The 16,758-nt window shown below is 38.6% G+C and overlaps 1 protein-coding gene across 2 annotated transcripts in view; it reads left to right on the top strand.

Moving 5' to 3' along the window:
- The window catches only part of GABRB3 (gamma-aminobutyric acid type A receptor subunit beta3), a 203,487-nt gene that overhangs the window by 147,793 nt on the left and 38,936 nt on the right, over positions 1 to 16,758 (top strand). For both annotated transcript variants that reach the window (XM_048324978.1, XM_048324985.1), the window contains one exon: positions 15,779 to 15,999. In XM_048324978.1, the coding sequence (XP_048180935.1) occupies positions 15,779 to 15,999 (221 nt within the window). The remainder of the gene's footprint in view (positions 1 to 15,778; positions 16,000 to 16,758) is intronic.

Genomic DNA, 16,758 nt, shown 5'->3' on the forward strand with positions numbered 1-16,758 from the left:
TAGATTACATGTCAACATGGAGTATTTCCTTCCTTAGGATCAAAGTAAACAAAGCAGATGCATCCTGACAGTGTGTTTTGCTAAGACGTAGATGTGTATGATCTCTCCATCTCCTGCTACTCACTTTGAAAGAAAACAGTGTATGTAGTGCAGGGATAGAGTCACCATACACTCCATTTTTCATGTCACTGAGCTAAACAAGACAGTATTTTATTCAGAAGACAGGTTATCTTTTCCCTTGGGCTTTCATTAGCCCTTCGCTGCACCTTTCCCAGTTGAAGCTTTTGAAGAAAGGTGACCAGAACTTTTCAGCGTATTTTAGAGGAAATTTTAACTGATACCTTGTGCACTGGCACTTTGACTTCCATCACTTCTGCTTGCTAGGATTACAGTAACATCTTTCACATATGCGTTTCACTGACAGCTCCTAGTGCTCTTTCAACTGCCCAAAATGCCCAAAATACTTCATCATCTATGATTTCTGTGGACTGATCAGCTATTGCTGTTGTTTTCAGTCCCTGGGTGCATAACTTTCCTCTTCTGTGTTCCCCAATTTCAAATCATTTCATTCCCTGTGACTGAAAGAAGAGCTTAACTTAGTGGAGTAACTGAAGTGTGCCCCAATCTATAACAGTCAAAGAAATTCTAGTCCTATGAAAGGCACAAGCTAATTTTCCACAGTTTTCAATATAATTTGTTACTGTCTTTAATGCAAACATCCAAATGACATTACATTTTGTAGACTTTTGAAGAATATTCCTGCAAAGAAAGGTCAATCGATTTTGAAACCTCGAAGTATGTAAAATAAATACTTCATCTCCAAAAAAGCAATATTATCTAGTGATATTTTAAAAATCATTTCTAATTAAATTATCCTTCTAGAATTCATAGCTACAGGTAAAAGTTTTGAAACAATAGCTTCAACCCTCCATGTATTTCAGATGGCTTGTGAATGATCACAAGTTAGTTTTTTCGAAATGGTAATGTTGACTATAACCCAGTACCTTTTTAAAGCCTAGGTAGAAGAGCTGTGTTACTGGAAAGATGAGTTAGTGTGACAGAAAGACACTGCGTGTCTCTGCCATATACAGTAGCATGGAACCAGGATTTAAAGATTGCATGCCTGCACATACAAATGCATGTATAATCTGTGTTCCTGGTAGGAAAGATAAATTCTTTATATTTGTATTTAATCATTATATAATCAGGGACCCACTTTGTGAATCCATTTGCAATATGTCTACCATGTCATGCTATTGTGATAATAATGCATATATCAATAACTCAAGCAAAGGCCTTTTTCTAAGCATAGAATAAATCACTTAGCTGGGGAACAGAGTCTGAGTTTTAAGAAAGTCAGTTCTTTTTTTAATGTAAACACATTTGTTACAGTTAGTTGTAAAAGAAAATCAGTCAACCATGTTTTTCAAATGCATCCATTTCTGTCATTACAGCCAAATTTCTGAGATCTCTTTTCCCAGTATAGCATCAGATATTTTAATGTGCTCAGCATCCAGCAGCTTCTACTCTGAAGGGAAGCTGATGGATTTGGGACCATGTAGAACAGCTGGTCATATAGGAATGAATTCTTTGTGAGACGAACCTGGACAAACATGAAAGAGATAATGTAAAACTAGGTTATATCACACGTAGATTTACATTTAGTTTCTGAGTTTGAGATACGGTCTACTTTATGTTCATGTTTTATACAGTTAATAATTTGATAATTCTGTTTCTGCTTGTAGCTGATAATTGTAAGTCAAATTAGAAAAAGATAAACACTATAGTAGTCAAAAAAAGTAGCCCATAGTGGAGAAAAAGTATTTGTTTGCATAAATAGAATCAAATTTTAATATAGTACACTATGGTGGAGGAACAATTATGTGTAGCTTCTCCACTGATCTATATTGGCATGCGTATGGTTTTAGGTACATCTTTCTCATCTAGCAGAATTTGAACTATTTACAAGTTTTGTACCATGTAGAAAGTTTGATATGTGGTCACAAGCAGAATCATTTTGTTGGCATACTGTGGATAAAACCAGATGACATAATAGTGAATCAGACATTCTTAAAATTTAAACTGCTAAAAGAATTTTTCTGTGGTTTTAATAGATATTTCCTCCTTTACTGGCATGATCTGTGTGTATGAGAGGTTGGTAACGTAGCCAGCTTTGCATTTGGTGTGAATAGTGCGACCTCTTGATTTGAGATTACGCTGTTCTTGGAACACTTGTCAGATTTCAGCTTTTCCTGATCATATCACCCTAGAAACCCACCACACTCCCTTTCTGACATACGTTTTATAACCCCAAAGATTCCAGAGACTCTCTAGTGTGCTGCCATGGAGAGCAGCAGCCTCACTAGGGACCGGGCAGACAGCAGTCTGCCAGAAACACGGACGTAAAGCTGGCATCGACTCCCTTGCACAGCAGCGAGCAGCATTGCCTGCCTGCAGGCTTGCAAGGCAGCAGCCAGCTGGGTGGCAGCAATTTGTCCCTGGACACAGCAGCAAGTCCAAGAGCTGTGCAGCCAACAAGTGGCCCAAAATCCAAGACTATAGATGTATGTGAGGGTAGTGGAGAAGCTGCGCAAGCTGTTGTGGGGTTAGAGGTTCTGCAGGGGATTTAGGATTAAACTTCTGCCTCGTGACATAGACCAGAAATCTATATAATTGTTGTGTTGTGTTAAAAAGGGTAAATGCACTATTTAAACCTGTTTTTTAACCAATTTAAGATCTTTCAATAGGCAGAACCCACTCAAAATGTGAATGGTGTTACAGTTAAAAATAAGATCAAGGATATTAGCCCTATCAATCAGCTCATCAGGAGTTGGACTTCGATGAGTCTAGGTCCCTTTTGACTCAGGGTATTCTATGATTCTGTGATTCTGTGAGCTTAAATTGGAAAGAACACAGTTCTGATGTCGAGCTCCAACCTAATTTAAATTTACATATATATCTATCGCCTTCAAACAATGTTTTTACTTGGAATAATGTATTGCTTGTGTTTATTTGCTAACTTCCCAACTATAAAATAGATATTTTAGCTATCTGATTCATTGCAATGTCATTTGCTTCAAAGGCATTTTGCCTCCTCTTCACAAAAGTCTGTTTTCCTCATGATCTTACTCATGCTATGCATATACAAGTATCAAAAGGTAATAATTAGACACATCTGCTTACATTTGCCAGGAGCAGATGCTAGACAAATTAAAGTGAACATGAGTATCACTCAAAATCAATAAAGAAGTGACTCTATAATAATTTCTGAACTTTGACAGACAGTAAAATATTCTACATTGACATATTTGTGCTATTTGCGAAAATCTCCTGTTCAAAATCATCTTCATATGCAGTTGAATCCAAAATGAATTGTGGAAGTGTTTCAGGTCACAACTTCTACTTCCTTTCCCCTGGGAAAGGTAAGTTGTCAGCAGCGATGCTTATTAACACCACAGGACAGTCACATCAGCTGCTGAACAACACTGCAGAGTCCTAAATGACTTCATAGCATGCTCCAAGAAGATAAAGACATGAGAATGGCTTTATGAAGTTAGACCAGAAATCCACCTTTCTTGGTATTCAGTTTCCTGCTGTGGCCAATGATGAATGCTCTAGCATTGTATAAAAGTAGGATGAGACTCAGTTATGTTATTTCTCTGACATTTTCCCAGCATCAAACTATGAAACTGCTCAGGGGCTTCCTGGGACTTCTGTGTATTTTTGGTGTCAAGCAGCGGGTAAGAACCACCTGGTTTAAACATGCACATCCATATATATATGTGTGAAAATAGAGTATCCTTTCATTTGTTTAGAGCCCAACGTCTGGTAATTTCTTTTGCTGGTCTCTGTTTCTTACAAGTGAGGACGAGTGAATAGCTTTTGGCCTCCTCCACAACATTATTACAGATATCTGCAATTTATTTCTTAGTTGCTTCTTTTGTAGGCAGAAAAGCCTTTGTCTTTACATGTTTAGTCTGGTTCTATATGGAGTTTTGTGCCTTTCATTCCCCTTGCTGCAGTTCCTTGTCCCTTGTTATGCTCTGCCCAGGTGGGGACAGAGGCTTCAACTGTACTCAGTATTCAATGTGTAAGTAGACTAAAATGATGCAGTGCAGTGAGTTTTCCTTTTTTCTCAAACACTTTCAGAAACCATTGAATGGTTTGGGTTGGAAGGGACCATAAAGGTCTGGTTCCAATCCTGCCACCTTGTGCAGGGATGCCACTCACTAGATCAGGTTGCTTGGACCCCCATTCAAACTGGCCTTTCTATCTCTTTTCCAACTACTAGTAATGTTTGCTTATTTTAACTTTACAGAATACTGAACTGATTTAGTCATAAAAATTCTGGTTAATACCACAATGTTTTTTCTTGAGTGGCTATAGTTAGCTCAGAACCTGCCAATTACTCCACAGCTAGGACTGTTTCTTGTTTCTTCCCCATGTGCATTACTTTGCATCAGCTCTGATTTTTTTTGTTTTATCACTCAAGCATACAGAATGCTGATGTCCTTCTGCACCTCCTCACACTCACAGCTCTCACTTTTACTATTCAAAGAAATGTTGTAGCAAATCTAGGTGCTTCAGTTTTCATCCCCTGTCTGTCACATTTATGAGGATGATGGAGGCCTGCACAAATGCACATTCAGGTCTGACACTGACCTCCCACTGGTGTAAAAACTGTCTGCTTGTCTCTGTTTCTCATCTTATACCTACCTGATCATTAATCTATATCAGGAACTACATTCTTGTTTTACAAGACTTTCTTTTAATATCATTTGATGATTTATAATAAGTGTTTATCCCTTTAAAAATTAATGCTTAGGCAGTTTTTTCTTGCTTTTCTGTCTTGCTTTTCTTGTATGTCTTCTTAGCTATCTTCTCCTTTGGATGTGACTTCTTATTTTTGAAGTACATCTTTTTAGTTCTAATAAAGGAAACATTCTGGGGTTTGTTTGTTTGTTACTCAACAGTTGCTTTTGATATTCAAAATTCATATTATGATGAATATAAACAATCTTTTCTCCAACTCTGAAGCAAGCAGCTGCATTTTTATACAACTTATTTTCTGAAATGAAATACTATTTTTATGTTAATTTTGTATTTTCTCCATTTAAAAAGAGAATTTCCCAATTCCTTCAGGGTTATTGAGCAGTATTTCTGTCACAGCATTTTGCCCCATGATTTTCACATTGCTCAGAACCCAGTTAGGGGTATCTTGGCTTGTTTCAGCTTTTAGCAAAAGCTCCTCTATGAATCAGTCATTTGTGGTGTCATTTCGTCTCTGCATCACACCCCAACCTGACATTTATTCAGTCTATATGGGGATGATTGAAGTTTCTGATTACTAATTTGTTTTCTTGTCTTTTAAATCTCTCTTGGTACCTCGCTCACACCACTGTCATCCTGATTAAGGAGTGACAGCTTTTTCTAATACTTATGTAGTCCTGGTGTCTTAATCCATAATGTGCAACATTCAGAACAATGATCTGATGCAAAGCATTCTTTAACATACACTGTATCCTTTTTTTTCTTGCCTGTGTAGTTAGTTTGTGGTTTCCACTGACTGCCTTCCTTCCATCAAGTCTGATGCTCCTGTTAGGTCAATATTCCCTCTTAAAACTAAGTGTCCTAGTTCCTTTATCTAATTTAAAACTTGTAGCATTTCAATAGTAGCATGTATGTATTTGACCTGGTTGCTAATTTTTCTGTGCTGTCTTTAAATGGTTTTGGGCACAGAATGAGCTTGTGTCCCACATGAGTTTTATGGACTTCTGTCCTGTGTTGCTTCTCAGGGATATAAAGCTTTTTATAATTTCACCCCTCTATGATATATCACCAAGCCAGATTTTCTTCTGCACCTGTTTAGGTTTCCTCCAGCCTTTAATTCAATCTCCTTCTTCGGTGACTTTCCTGGTTTTTACTTACAGCATCTTCATCTGAATCCCATTTTTGTTGTAAAGACTTTGTACAAAGTTTATTCGATTCCTGATGAGTCTAAACCCTCCATTCCTACACCATTGTCTGAAGCCAGCATGAAAGACACTGCCAGAGCAAGACCAGAGGTAGCTAGATGGTCAAGGATATAATTTTCGTATTTGAGGAGATCACCTGATCATCCTAACTGAGGGACTCTGCAGAATACTAATCTCTATCTGAAAGCAATATACCTTGCTCATGCTGATTTACTCAGACACATTTTGTCCACCCAAAGGCCTCATGGGGATAGTGATTTCTTGCCTCATAAATGCACTTCCTGCTTCTGAGATATTTGACAAAAGTAGATGAACTGAATAACTAATTGAGCAGTGGTTATAGGCTGTACCTGTGGGAAAGACAATTCCGTTTCTTTAAATAACTTATCTCTGCCTGTGCTTCAGAATTTGAGGAGTGCCTTTGAAATCAGTGTGTCCACCTAGCACAGATGCATATGAGGAATTTTGCTGTGAGTGCACATTGCTGGATCATGTCCTGCTTCTCAGCCACGAGCCTCCCCCAATACTCCTTGGGACTGCTCTCAATCCATTCTCCATCCAGCCTGTATTTGTGCTTGGGCTTGCCCTGATGCAGGTGCAGGACCTTGCACTTGTCTTTATTGAACTCCATCAGGTTCACACAAAGGGGAAAGGAAGAATTATCCACTACAGGATCATATATCCTGTAAATAAATATCCTAAGCAGACACAGACCCTTGGACAAGCCTGCCTTTATAGACATCCTGTTTGCGGCTTAAGGAGTTCAGCAGCATTGTAGTTTGAAACTCTTCTTTTTTCGTGCTACTGCACATTTTGATTCCCTCCCAAAATCATTAGCAGATCTTTGCAGGGTGTTCAGATCACATGCAAGAGGGGAGACGCTCCTTCAGCAGGATATTTCTCTAAATCACTCACAGCCTGATCTTTAAAGGGCACTGTCAGAAGGACACGCTCTCCTCCACTTTTGCAGGTCTCGGTACAGCAAGAAGTTTGTGTGGATATTGAATATCACATATGCTTATAATATTTGTTCTTGGGTGCAACATTTGAGGGGTTTTGTCCATTCATTTATTCTGTGCTTTGCTGAGTTTTGTGAGCATTGCTGTGTCACGGGATGAGTTTATCCTCCTCGCAGTAATGAGTTGTTAATAAAATGCATGTTTTCCTTTTGGCTTAGCACAATCCTAATTTTGTTACTGCAAGATGTAGAGTTGGACTTAGCATTACTGATGGAGTGAAAGGAAGATGTGAGGGAAGCTGGCAGTGTGAGTGACATGTCTGGAGGGAAGGGAGGAGGCAGCAGAGGATAGTTCAGGCATCACCTTTGCAATCCTCAGCCACTGTGGATAAATCTCTTCCAGTTCATTTCCTTACTCTGAAATGAATAGATAAAAGCCTGGTACAAATGAACTACCGTCTTACATATAAAGAGCCAAAGTGGCCAAGGTGTCTGTAGTGGCAGGGGATCCTCATGGAGGGCAGAGAGGCTGCAGGCAGGCAGGGCCCATCCCACCCCCGACCCAGAGCAGGGCAGCTGGAGGGCACCAGGACAGCCCCAGCCCTGGGTATGGGAACCTTCCTGGGGTTGGGGACGAGTCATGAGCCCACAGGTGGGCTGAGCTTGGGTGGGCCCAAGGCTGGCTGGAGCAGAGCTGTGTGAACTGGAGACTGGCACTGCTGTGGCATCGGTGGAGCAGGAGCTGATGGACCCAGGGGGCTGACCCGGAGTCCTGGGCCCTGGGCAGGGCAAGGGAGCCCTAAGATCCAGCAGGGTCCCTGAGGTGCGGGGATGCCCTCCAGGCCTGGCACACCCAATTGGGGTGTGCCATAGTACTGAAAATGCAGGGACTGTGTTTCAAGTTTAGCATAGCTAAAGCTTTTGATGGTGGTTGTGCTCTCTCTCTCTTTCTCCAAAGGCATTTTGTTCACTGTGTCTGTCTTGAATAGGTTTTCCTGCAAGAATATCTGTTGTTTCAGATAATCACAGACAGCAAGTAGGACTTTGGGTGTCAGCCTTGCTGCTGCAGTGCCAGTGAGATTGGCTGGCTCTCAGAGTCAGCAAATGGATAGGTTGGGAGATGAGAAAATTTAAGAAGTTCTTCCCACAGTGGAGTAAAAATGCCTTTTTTAACCACAAAATGTGGATGTGAACAGATACTATTTTCATTCAAGTGCATGCATCCCTCAGGTCTTTGTTCCTAAATATAGTTTTGATTTTTTTTTGGACTCTGGAGTGACTTAAAAAAATATATCTGCAAGTTCTGGAGTGCCTTTATAAAGGTCTTTTTACAGTTCTGTGGTGGCAAAAAGATTGTAGACTTTTCAGTCTTTCTTTTTGAATGTTTTTCACATTTAATCACAGCAAATAAGAGGGGCATGGATCTATGTATTTATGATCACAGTATTTAAAACCCATCTGTGTATGCCCAGCTTTAGAGTCTGTGCTGGAACACCTTGCAGACACTAAAACAGTTCATGCATTCAATAGTCTAGGAAGTAGGAAGGCCTGAATAAATATGACAAATAATATCATCTTATAGGGCGTTCTTTGAGTTTTGGTTTTCCTTCCAGATATTTATTGATAATTCAAGAAATGCAAAGGAAAGATATAAGATTGTGTATTTACAGAAAGAACAAAGTAGAAGTGTGAGAAGTCCTTCATTCTCTAAAATGGGTACCTGGTAGATCCCAAATTTTTACCTCTTTTCATATCTCCAAACTGAAAAAAAGTAATCCTACAGCTTTAAGATTTTAGGGCAGTAGCTCATTTCTCCGACTCACTGGTGGCACATCCTGCTACTGTGTAGGAGGCACAATCCATTAGTTGTCAGTTCCCATCTCTCTAAGGTCAGCTGCCTCAGTCGTGGGAACCAGCTGACAGCTGATAGAGGTTGATTTTTTTCTTCCCTGTATGTTGTTAGCAGGATTTCAATTAGTGCAATTAAATGTACCTGTTTTCTTGAGGCCTTGTTGGCTCTAAAATGTGCTTCATGAAACAAGTCCAGTGAATCATTTGGCCTAGCAATATTTTTCTTTTGTATAAGTTTCTTGGGGGTTTTTTTGGCTATTTGATGGTATTTTTTCTGACTTGATCTCTTTTGGAGTTTTCAAGAGTGCAGCATCTATACATTTGACATTTTTATTCCTCTTTTTTAGGAGGGACCTATCAGATGCTGAATTTTTTGTTCTATCTGTCTATCAGCAAGTGGATTTTGATTGTAATTTACCACAAATTGTTTGGACAGCTCTTCAGAGATGGTAGTGTAAGACCATACTTTTTTTTTGCTAGCTTTCTGCTCTGGGGCAGAGAGCATTGTACCCGTGATGAGTAAAGATGTGTGTTAGTTTTCCTTTCATTGCTCCTTTGGGAACAGAAATTCCTGCTTACTGGGAAGCCTGTGGTGTTGTAATACCTGTGATACTCTGAATCAGAAAAGATATATTTAAGTATTCTGCCCCCAGCCTCATCTGTCAGGGATTAAATAGCCCAGACTGTCTTTCCATTCTCTTATGTCCCTGAACTTAAATATTTGCAGGAACTTGATGTTTCTTTGTATTTGCTTTCCAAAGCTCAGCCCAAGCAATTGCTTTTTTGTCAGATGGTGTCCTCTGATGTTAGGATGAGAGAACACCCCAAGAGCAGGAAAACATCCCCATCAGTTTGGGGAGGGCAGAGGAACAGAGAGAGAAAGGCCAATACCTAGATTTTGAAGAGCGAGCTCCACTGGCCATGGCAGGAAACTGCCATGGGGCAGTACACCGAGGGTGCTTGGTTGCCCCCTTCATTCCTGCTGAGAAGCTTCAATTCCACTGCAGTGACCACGACCTGTGCCCGAAAAGGAGCAGAGAAGCTGCTTTGGCCGGTTGCTATGTCAACTGTGCTCCTTTTGCCTGCAGAAAGCCAAGCACTGGTTGGTATGGCAACCCTCCTCACAGCACCCAAGGATGCTCGATGAGAAACAGGCTCTTTGGAGAATGCACTGGGGTATCAGTGGAGGTGGAAACTCTTGTGCCAAAGAGTGAGGGGCAGGAAAGACCCCTGCAATCATACATTTATTTGGAAAATTGTTTTGTAAAATCAAGTGTGTTCTTGGAGGCTAAGTAATTCCTGCTTATAACACCATCCTTTTGTGTTTCAGTAGGAGAGGGAAACAATAATGGTAATTTGGTACAAAAGATACCAAGAGAACATGGATGTATGGAGGGTCACTCTGAAATCAGTGTGATTGAGCTGCTTTAGCATTTTCTTAATGGAAGAGTATCGTAGCCACATGCTTGGGAAAATATGTGCTATGTTTTCAACCTGCCATTATTGTAGAGGTTTTGCATAGTGTCAGAGAAAAGCCCAAGTCAGGATCTTATAGGTGAGAAGAAACTTTACTGTAACAGCAGGTAGGCCAAGAAACATTGGAAAAAGATGCTTTGGTGGACTGTAGTGGATGTGTGTGTGTCTGTGTGCATGCTCAGGTCTCCTTCACTCAGGCTCCCCAGGAACTACATCTGTTGCCAGAGACATTTTGATCAGGCAGTTTTCTTGTAAAAGACTTTGCAGAACAATAGACTTTGGTGGCTTTCTCCATTTTCTGGCAATTAACGAACTTTATTGTTTAGACATTGGACAAACCAAAATGTCCACAAATAAAACATAATGTAAAAATATAGGTTTCAGGCATTAGAACAGGCTGTCCAGGGAAGTAGTGGAATCACCATTCCTGGAAGCGTTCAAAAGGCCTGTAAATGTGGCATGTGAGGATAAGGTTTGGTGTTGAACATGGTGGTTAGTGTTTGGACTCAATGATCTTAGAGGTCTTTTCCAACATTAATGATTCTGTGATTCTAAATTCTTCCTTTAATAAAATTTTTCTTTAATATGAAAGTTGTTGAAGCTATTAGAAAATTTTGAATGCTGAGAAAAAGATTTATGTGATCATCTCACACAACTGAATAACATTGCTGGTAAATTCTGATTTCCTGTGGTTAGCCTTTCTGAATACATCTTTATTAAACTCATATTTAGTTATGTGAATTAATGTGTGCATTAATCTATTTGTCAGGTCTCTTCTGCGTATGGTAGGGGGACAGATTTACAGATATTTTGTCAAAGTGTAGGTTTCATGAGTTTGGCTTTGCAAATCACTTTGGGCTAATTGGGAAGAATATAACTCAATCATCAATGGTGCAGAAACAGCTCCCTATACTACAGCAGCCATATCTAATTTTTGAAATTGTTAGAAGGTGAGGGAAGAGACTTTGAAGTTATAAAAGAGGCTAAGACATGGATACATCTTTTCATCCACTGGATGAGTACTTACTTTATTAACTCATCAAAATTAAATAATGCAAAACCTGATGGTAATAATCATATTTGTCTTTTGTTCAAGAAAACAAGGATGTGAATTTACATCCAAATGCAAATTTAAACCAGGTAGACACAAGGCAGCCTTCCCAAGCAGTGAAATAATTATTTTTTGCATAATTTTTTTCTGATATTTCCAGTAATTTTCAATATATTCTTTCATTTTGCATAAATAATTTATTTTGCTTAGTTGCCATATTAACAGTATTCCATCATAATTATTAATTGCAGTGTTTATCTAGCAGTCATTTTGAAGGAACATTTTTACAGCTAATAGAAAACTTGTGACATCCCTGATACATAATATAGTGAGAGTCAAATTTAGAGCATTATTGTTGCTATAATTATGTTAATTTTATTTTGATGATCAAACTGTATTTTAGAATTTTGATTTCACTGTTATTGAGTGCAGGAGAGAAAAGCTAGAGATAACAAGCCCTGTAATAGAAAACAAGTAATTGTTTCCTTTACTATTACAGCATATTAGTATTTTTCATTCATTAGTCTTATCAGTAGTGCATTAGGCTCTGTACATTATTTGTCTGAAGTGACTGTAGGAGTGGGTTAGTTGTATTTCCTGCCTGGTATGCTCAGTCCAGGAGAGACAAATCTCATGTAGAAAATGCTTAAAAATTTCTTTGTACATGGTTAGCACATACAATACTTGTTAGTCTCTATAATTCTTGCTTAAGATGTATTAAAATCACAAGCAATACACACGAAGAACACAGATGTATTATACACTATTTGAGTTGTGATATCAGCCTCTTTATTGTTGTATCTAAGTGTCTTCCAAAGTGTTACCTACTATTTGAGGTTTTTTAATTCTATTTTCCATTCCCCTTGCCCAGGGAAAACTAGATTGGAAGAACAACCATCACATCTTTCTGTGTGCCTTTCCTTACATTAGTAGCATTGTTGCCATGCTAGAAATTCAAGGATGCCCAGCACTGTCCTTTATCCTTGTAGGATGTTCCAGGGTTTTTAAATGCACAAAACAAAGATCATGTTGCCTGTGCAGTCCAGCTTTTCCCACTTTGAGGACATTTCACATGTACTTGAGAAGCACTGTGTTTGTCGCCTGTCGGGGCTTTGAGTGCTTTTGTTACCATATTTGACCTGAAGCGTCTTATTACTGTGAGGATCTGGAGAAGTAAATTTTGAATGTTGCATTGTATTGTTTGGGGGAATAAACATGTTTTATGGAGGTCTTTGCTGCTGAGAAAATTGTCCACTGCTCTGTGCAATAGTTAAAATTTCCTAAAGCTGGCAGCTCTATGTCCTCTTTGAAATACAGTAGCATGCTAATACAGTAGCTGTAGTGGGATGAATCTCTTCTAGCTTTAGACATCTATCCTCTTGACCTCTATATAAGAACTAGTCATCATAAGCTCATAAGGAGCTTAGTCATCATAAGGAGGGAGGTGGCCCTTAATAAACTTTGTAGGCTGCTTACTGAGAGTTAAAAGTTCATTTTCTCATTTACCTGAAATACCTAGTGTATCTTTTCAGTCTACACTCAAAATGTTTTTGCATTTTCCTCTAAGGTCTAGACTAGGGAAAAACTTTCTTTATAGATACAAAGTCTTGAAAATTAGCTAATCAAAGAATGAGAACTGATATCCGTATGGGTTTTAATAAGTATAATTTCTGCAGGTAATGACTGACTTGGGTGGAGCCACCCTAAGGAACTGGCCTTTCCTGCTCGTTTGTTGCTCCTTGCACAGCCAAGCAGTTTCAGTGCACTTCTAATACAAGCTCGCTGCTGCTTTTTTTTTTTTTTTTTTTTTTTTGAGGTCTGGCAGAGCCCAAATGTACAATGATCCTTCAAGGTGTGGGGTAGCACACATGCTTGGTCGAGCACTCTACTTCTGTCGTGTCTGTTGTTCAAACTTCGGAGCATGGGGTTGGGCAGACGGGTCAGTGCGTCTGGGGGGTACATTACTGTTGCAGAAGATGCTGCTTGAGCAATTTCCTGAGTAGATACCAAGTGAAGAGCTCAGAATGAGCTGATATTTCACGTGGAATAATGTAGCCTTTTTTTTTAGAAAGTAACTTATGGGGGTATCATTGCTTTCAGTATATGCGAATATAGTCTATACATTGATAGGGTGTTGAGGGTTATTTAAATTTAAAATTAAGACGATATAAGAAGGTAGGAGGGTTAATAGAGAAAGCACTAGTGAAATTTGTACCTTAGAGAATGTGTTTTGGAAGGTTTTTTTCATTCAAGACAGTAAATTTTGGATGTTTAATGGTTGTTGTGTTTCTGCGCATAATTTGTAAAGTTGTTCCCTGACATAGTATATATTTTAAAATAAAATGCCAGATTCTTTGTGCTCATATTGTTACATATGTTTTATTTAGCTAATTAATTACTCCATTCATTAGATGTTAACATATATTTTATCTTAAACCAAAGGAAAAAGAAAGCTAGCCTAAATTTTTTTTTTCTTTTTCAAGTGTACTGCTTCTCTTATATTTTGGTGCTGGCCACTTCACGTCTTTCAATGCTGTGCACTGCCACCTCTTTTCTTTATTTCATTTTTTAACATTATTCTGTGCATATACTGTGCGTTTACACACAGTGAGCTTTTGGTGTACTGTTCTTGTGCCCGCAACTTTTATAATCCTGAATTTCTTGACATTACTGTGCAAACCATTAGAGAAGCCAGGCACATACAAGTTTTGAATGTTAATAGAAACAAGCTTTAATTAAGGCAAAACAAAGCTGGTAGAGGATACTTGTTCTAATGCATCAGTGTTACAAAACTGATTGCAGAGAGCGGGAGGAGAGAGGTGGTCTTTGTGACATGGTAGTGGGAGCGAGGCAGGTGCACCCAGTGTCTCATGCACCTCATTCACTGCTGAGCAGGACCATTAGTCCCACTGAAGAAAGCTGCTGACAAAAAGGTTAGAGCTCATTCTCTTGAGCAGTCATGTCAGATTTGAGGTTTGAGGGATGAGATTCCGTCCAGGCAGTTCCACGTGGGCTCCCCTCTCCCATCACTGGCCCCTTTTGTTTTCAAAGGTTTCCTATTAGTTTCTTAAAATGGGAACAGCTTTTCCTTGATATCTATAATGATTTATTTTTCTAAGCAATTAAATTTGATTTCTTTAAACTGTAGCAGCTCCCTCATTAAAGAGAATGAATCACTGAATCAAAAATGCAAAGGCTCTGAGTGTGAAAGGCAGGCTCAAGTTTCATATGATTTCAAGGAAAGACCATAGGGCTTGAGGGAAACAGGGCAGGAGCAGTGCCTGAAATTGGATTGTCTCCATATGAAACCCATTACAAGAATGGACCATTCCCAACAGCCATGCTTAGAAAACTTGAGCATCCTTTTCCCAAACAAGCAGCAAGCCTGAGGGGTTTTGCATCACTAGTTTGTAGAACCAGATGCAAATGCAGGTATCCTGTGGATTGCACACCTGCTGCTAAATATTTAAATGTATTTGGAGATCACATAAATTTCTCAGTGTTTTGTGAAGAATCTCATGAAGAGTTTTATTGTTTAGATCGCTTCTGTAATTTGAAAATCAAGCGTTTTAATGGCCTGTGCTTATGGTCTCATTTTTTCCATGTGATTTATTTTTTCAATTTTGCTGGTACATAACTTTAAAATGTTCCCAGGCATTTTTTTTTAATGTCTTATAATATCATGAAGCTAATGAATGAGGCCTACCATGTAAGACTTTCAAGGCATTTCAAGATAGTGTTGTTACAACATGAAGAAGTCAGGTTAGCAAATTCTGAAATGAAATAAAGAACTTTAAAATGGATTTTCCAAGATTCTGTATCTATGTTTAGGCTTTTGTTAGTGATCACAGCTCATAGTAGACACCATAAACCTTAAAACTGACAAAATTATGAAAACCAAATATTGACATTAGCGGGAGTTTTATACAATTTACTGTTCTTCTAAGTACCAGTGTGCCTGTTGATGAGAAAATACTTATGTCACTGCAAAATGCAGTCTCTCACAAAGGTACATGTATAATCAACATATTTGCAGACAGAAATTATTTTTCAGACAGAAATTTGCATACTGATTCAAAATACTTCAAATGTTTTTCAATTTATCTATCATTTTTTAAAATGGGGAGGATGGCAGTATTTACCCATTACGTCATTTATCATGCCACAAATGTGATAATTTTGGGCAGTTTCCAGAAGAACTACATGACAGAGAAGAAGGAGCAAAACAAAAGATACCCATACCTGCTGAATTTCATAAGAGTTGAAATACCCCCTTAGTCTAGAGTGATACTTGAATTATATGAAGTATTTATTAAGTGATACAAATATTTAATTTTTATTAAACATTTAAAAATATTCAATTTAAATTGAATCAACAGCAAAATAAGCTATCAATAGGGAAATTATTCTCCTACTTACACAAAGTATGGTTGACTGTTCTACTTCTCTTTTTTTTTTCCTTACCAGGATTACACTTTGACTATGTATTTTCAACAGTACTGGAGAGATAAGAGGCTGGCTTACGCTGGCATACCTCTCAACCTCACGCTTGATAACCGAGTGGCAGATCAGCTTTGGGTGCCTGACACTTACTTCTTAAATGACAAGAAATCATTTGTGCACGGCGTTACTGTGAAGAATCGAATGATTCGCCTTCACCCGGATGGAACGGTGCTTTACGGCCTCAGGTCTGTGCTTCCATGATGAAGATTTCATCACTGCTGTTATGTGGTGTTGATGTTTGCTTCCTGGTACAAGGTTATTACAAACATTGGATGCTGAATTATGTAACCTTCCCTGTAACTCTGAGAGATGCCTGTAGAAAACAAATGACACACTCGATGTTTCTTAATTTTGCCCGAAGCGCCTTCAGTCAGGTTTTATCTGTTTCTGTAGAGTCACAATATCTGCAAAGCCCACTGGCTATAGGAAGCAGAAAGGCATGTATTAATTGTAAACCTGAAAATTCTGTCCAAAATACAGGCAGTAAGATTGAATGTGGGTGCTTATATTGTCTCTTGATGTGTTCATAGTCTAAAACAAAAAAGCCAGAAGTAGCCCTGGTTGAGGGGAGTCAGCTGCAGCTAAGATCATGACCTGGTACTTTCAATGATTTCTTCAATCACCACTGTAATTGTTATATTTCAAACCAGAGGTACAAAAGTGACCTTACACTCTCTTACCTTCTACCTATTTTAGGTTTGACTTGTGTTTTCTTTCTTTTCTGTCATAGCTTTTATGGTTAAAAATGCTGAAGTATCATTCCCTTAATAAACTTAACTACACCAGCAAAAATCCTAATTGAAGACACAGTAGTATCAAAATATTGCTTTCTTTGAACAGGTTATTTCATTTGCTCCAGCAGTTTAAGCCAGCAAAACAAGTCTTTGCCAATGGAAGTTCCATTTCCATAATTGGAAGTTTCTTGTATATTTATTGGAGATAAT

Source organism: Corvus hawaiiensis, chromosome 2 (assembly GCF_020740725.1).
Source record: "Corvus hawaiiensis isolate bCorHaw1 chromosome 2, bCorHaw1.pri.cur, whole genome shotgun sequence".
In the NCBI taxonomy this organism is placed as follows: domain Eukaryota; kingdom Metazoa; phylum Chordata; class Aves; order Passeriformes; family Corvidae; genus Corvus; species Corvus hawaiiensis.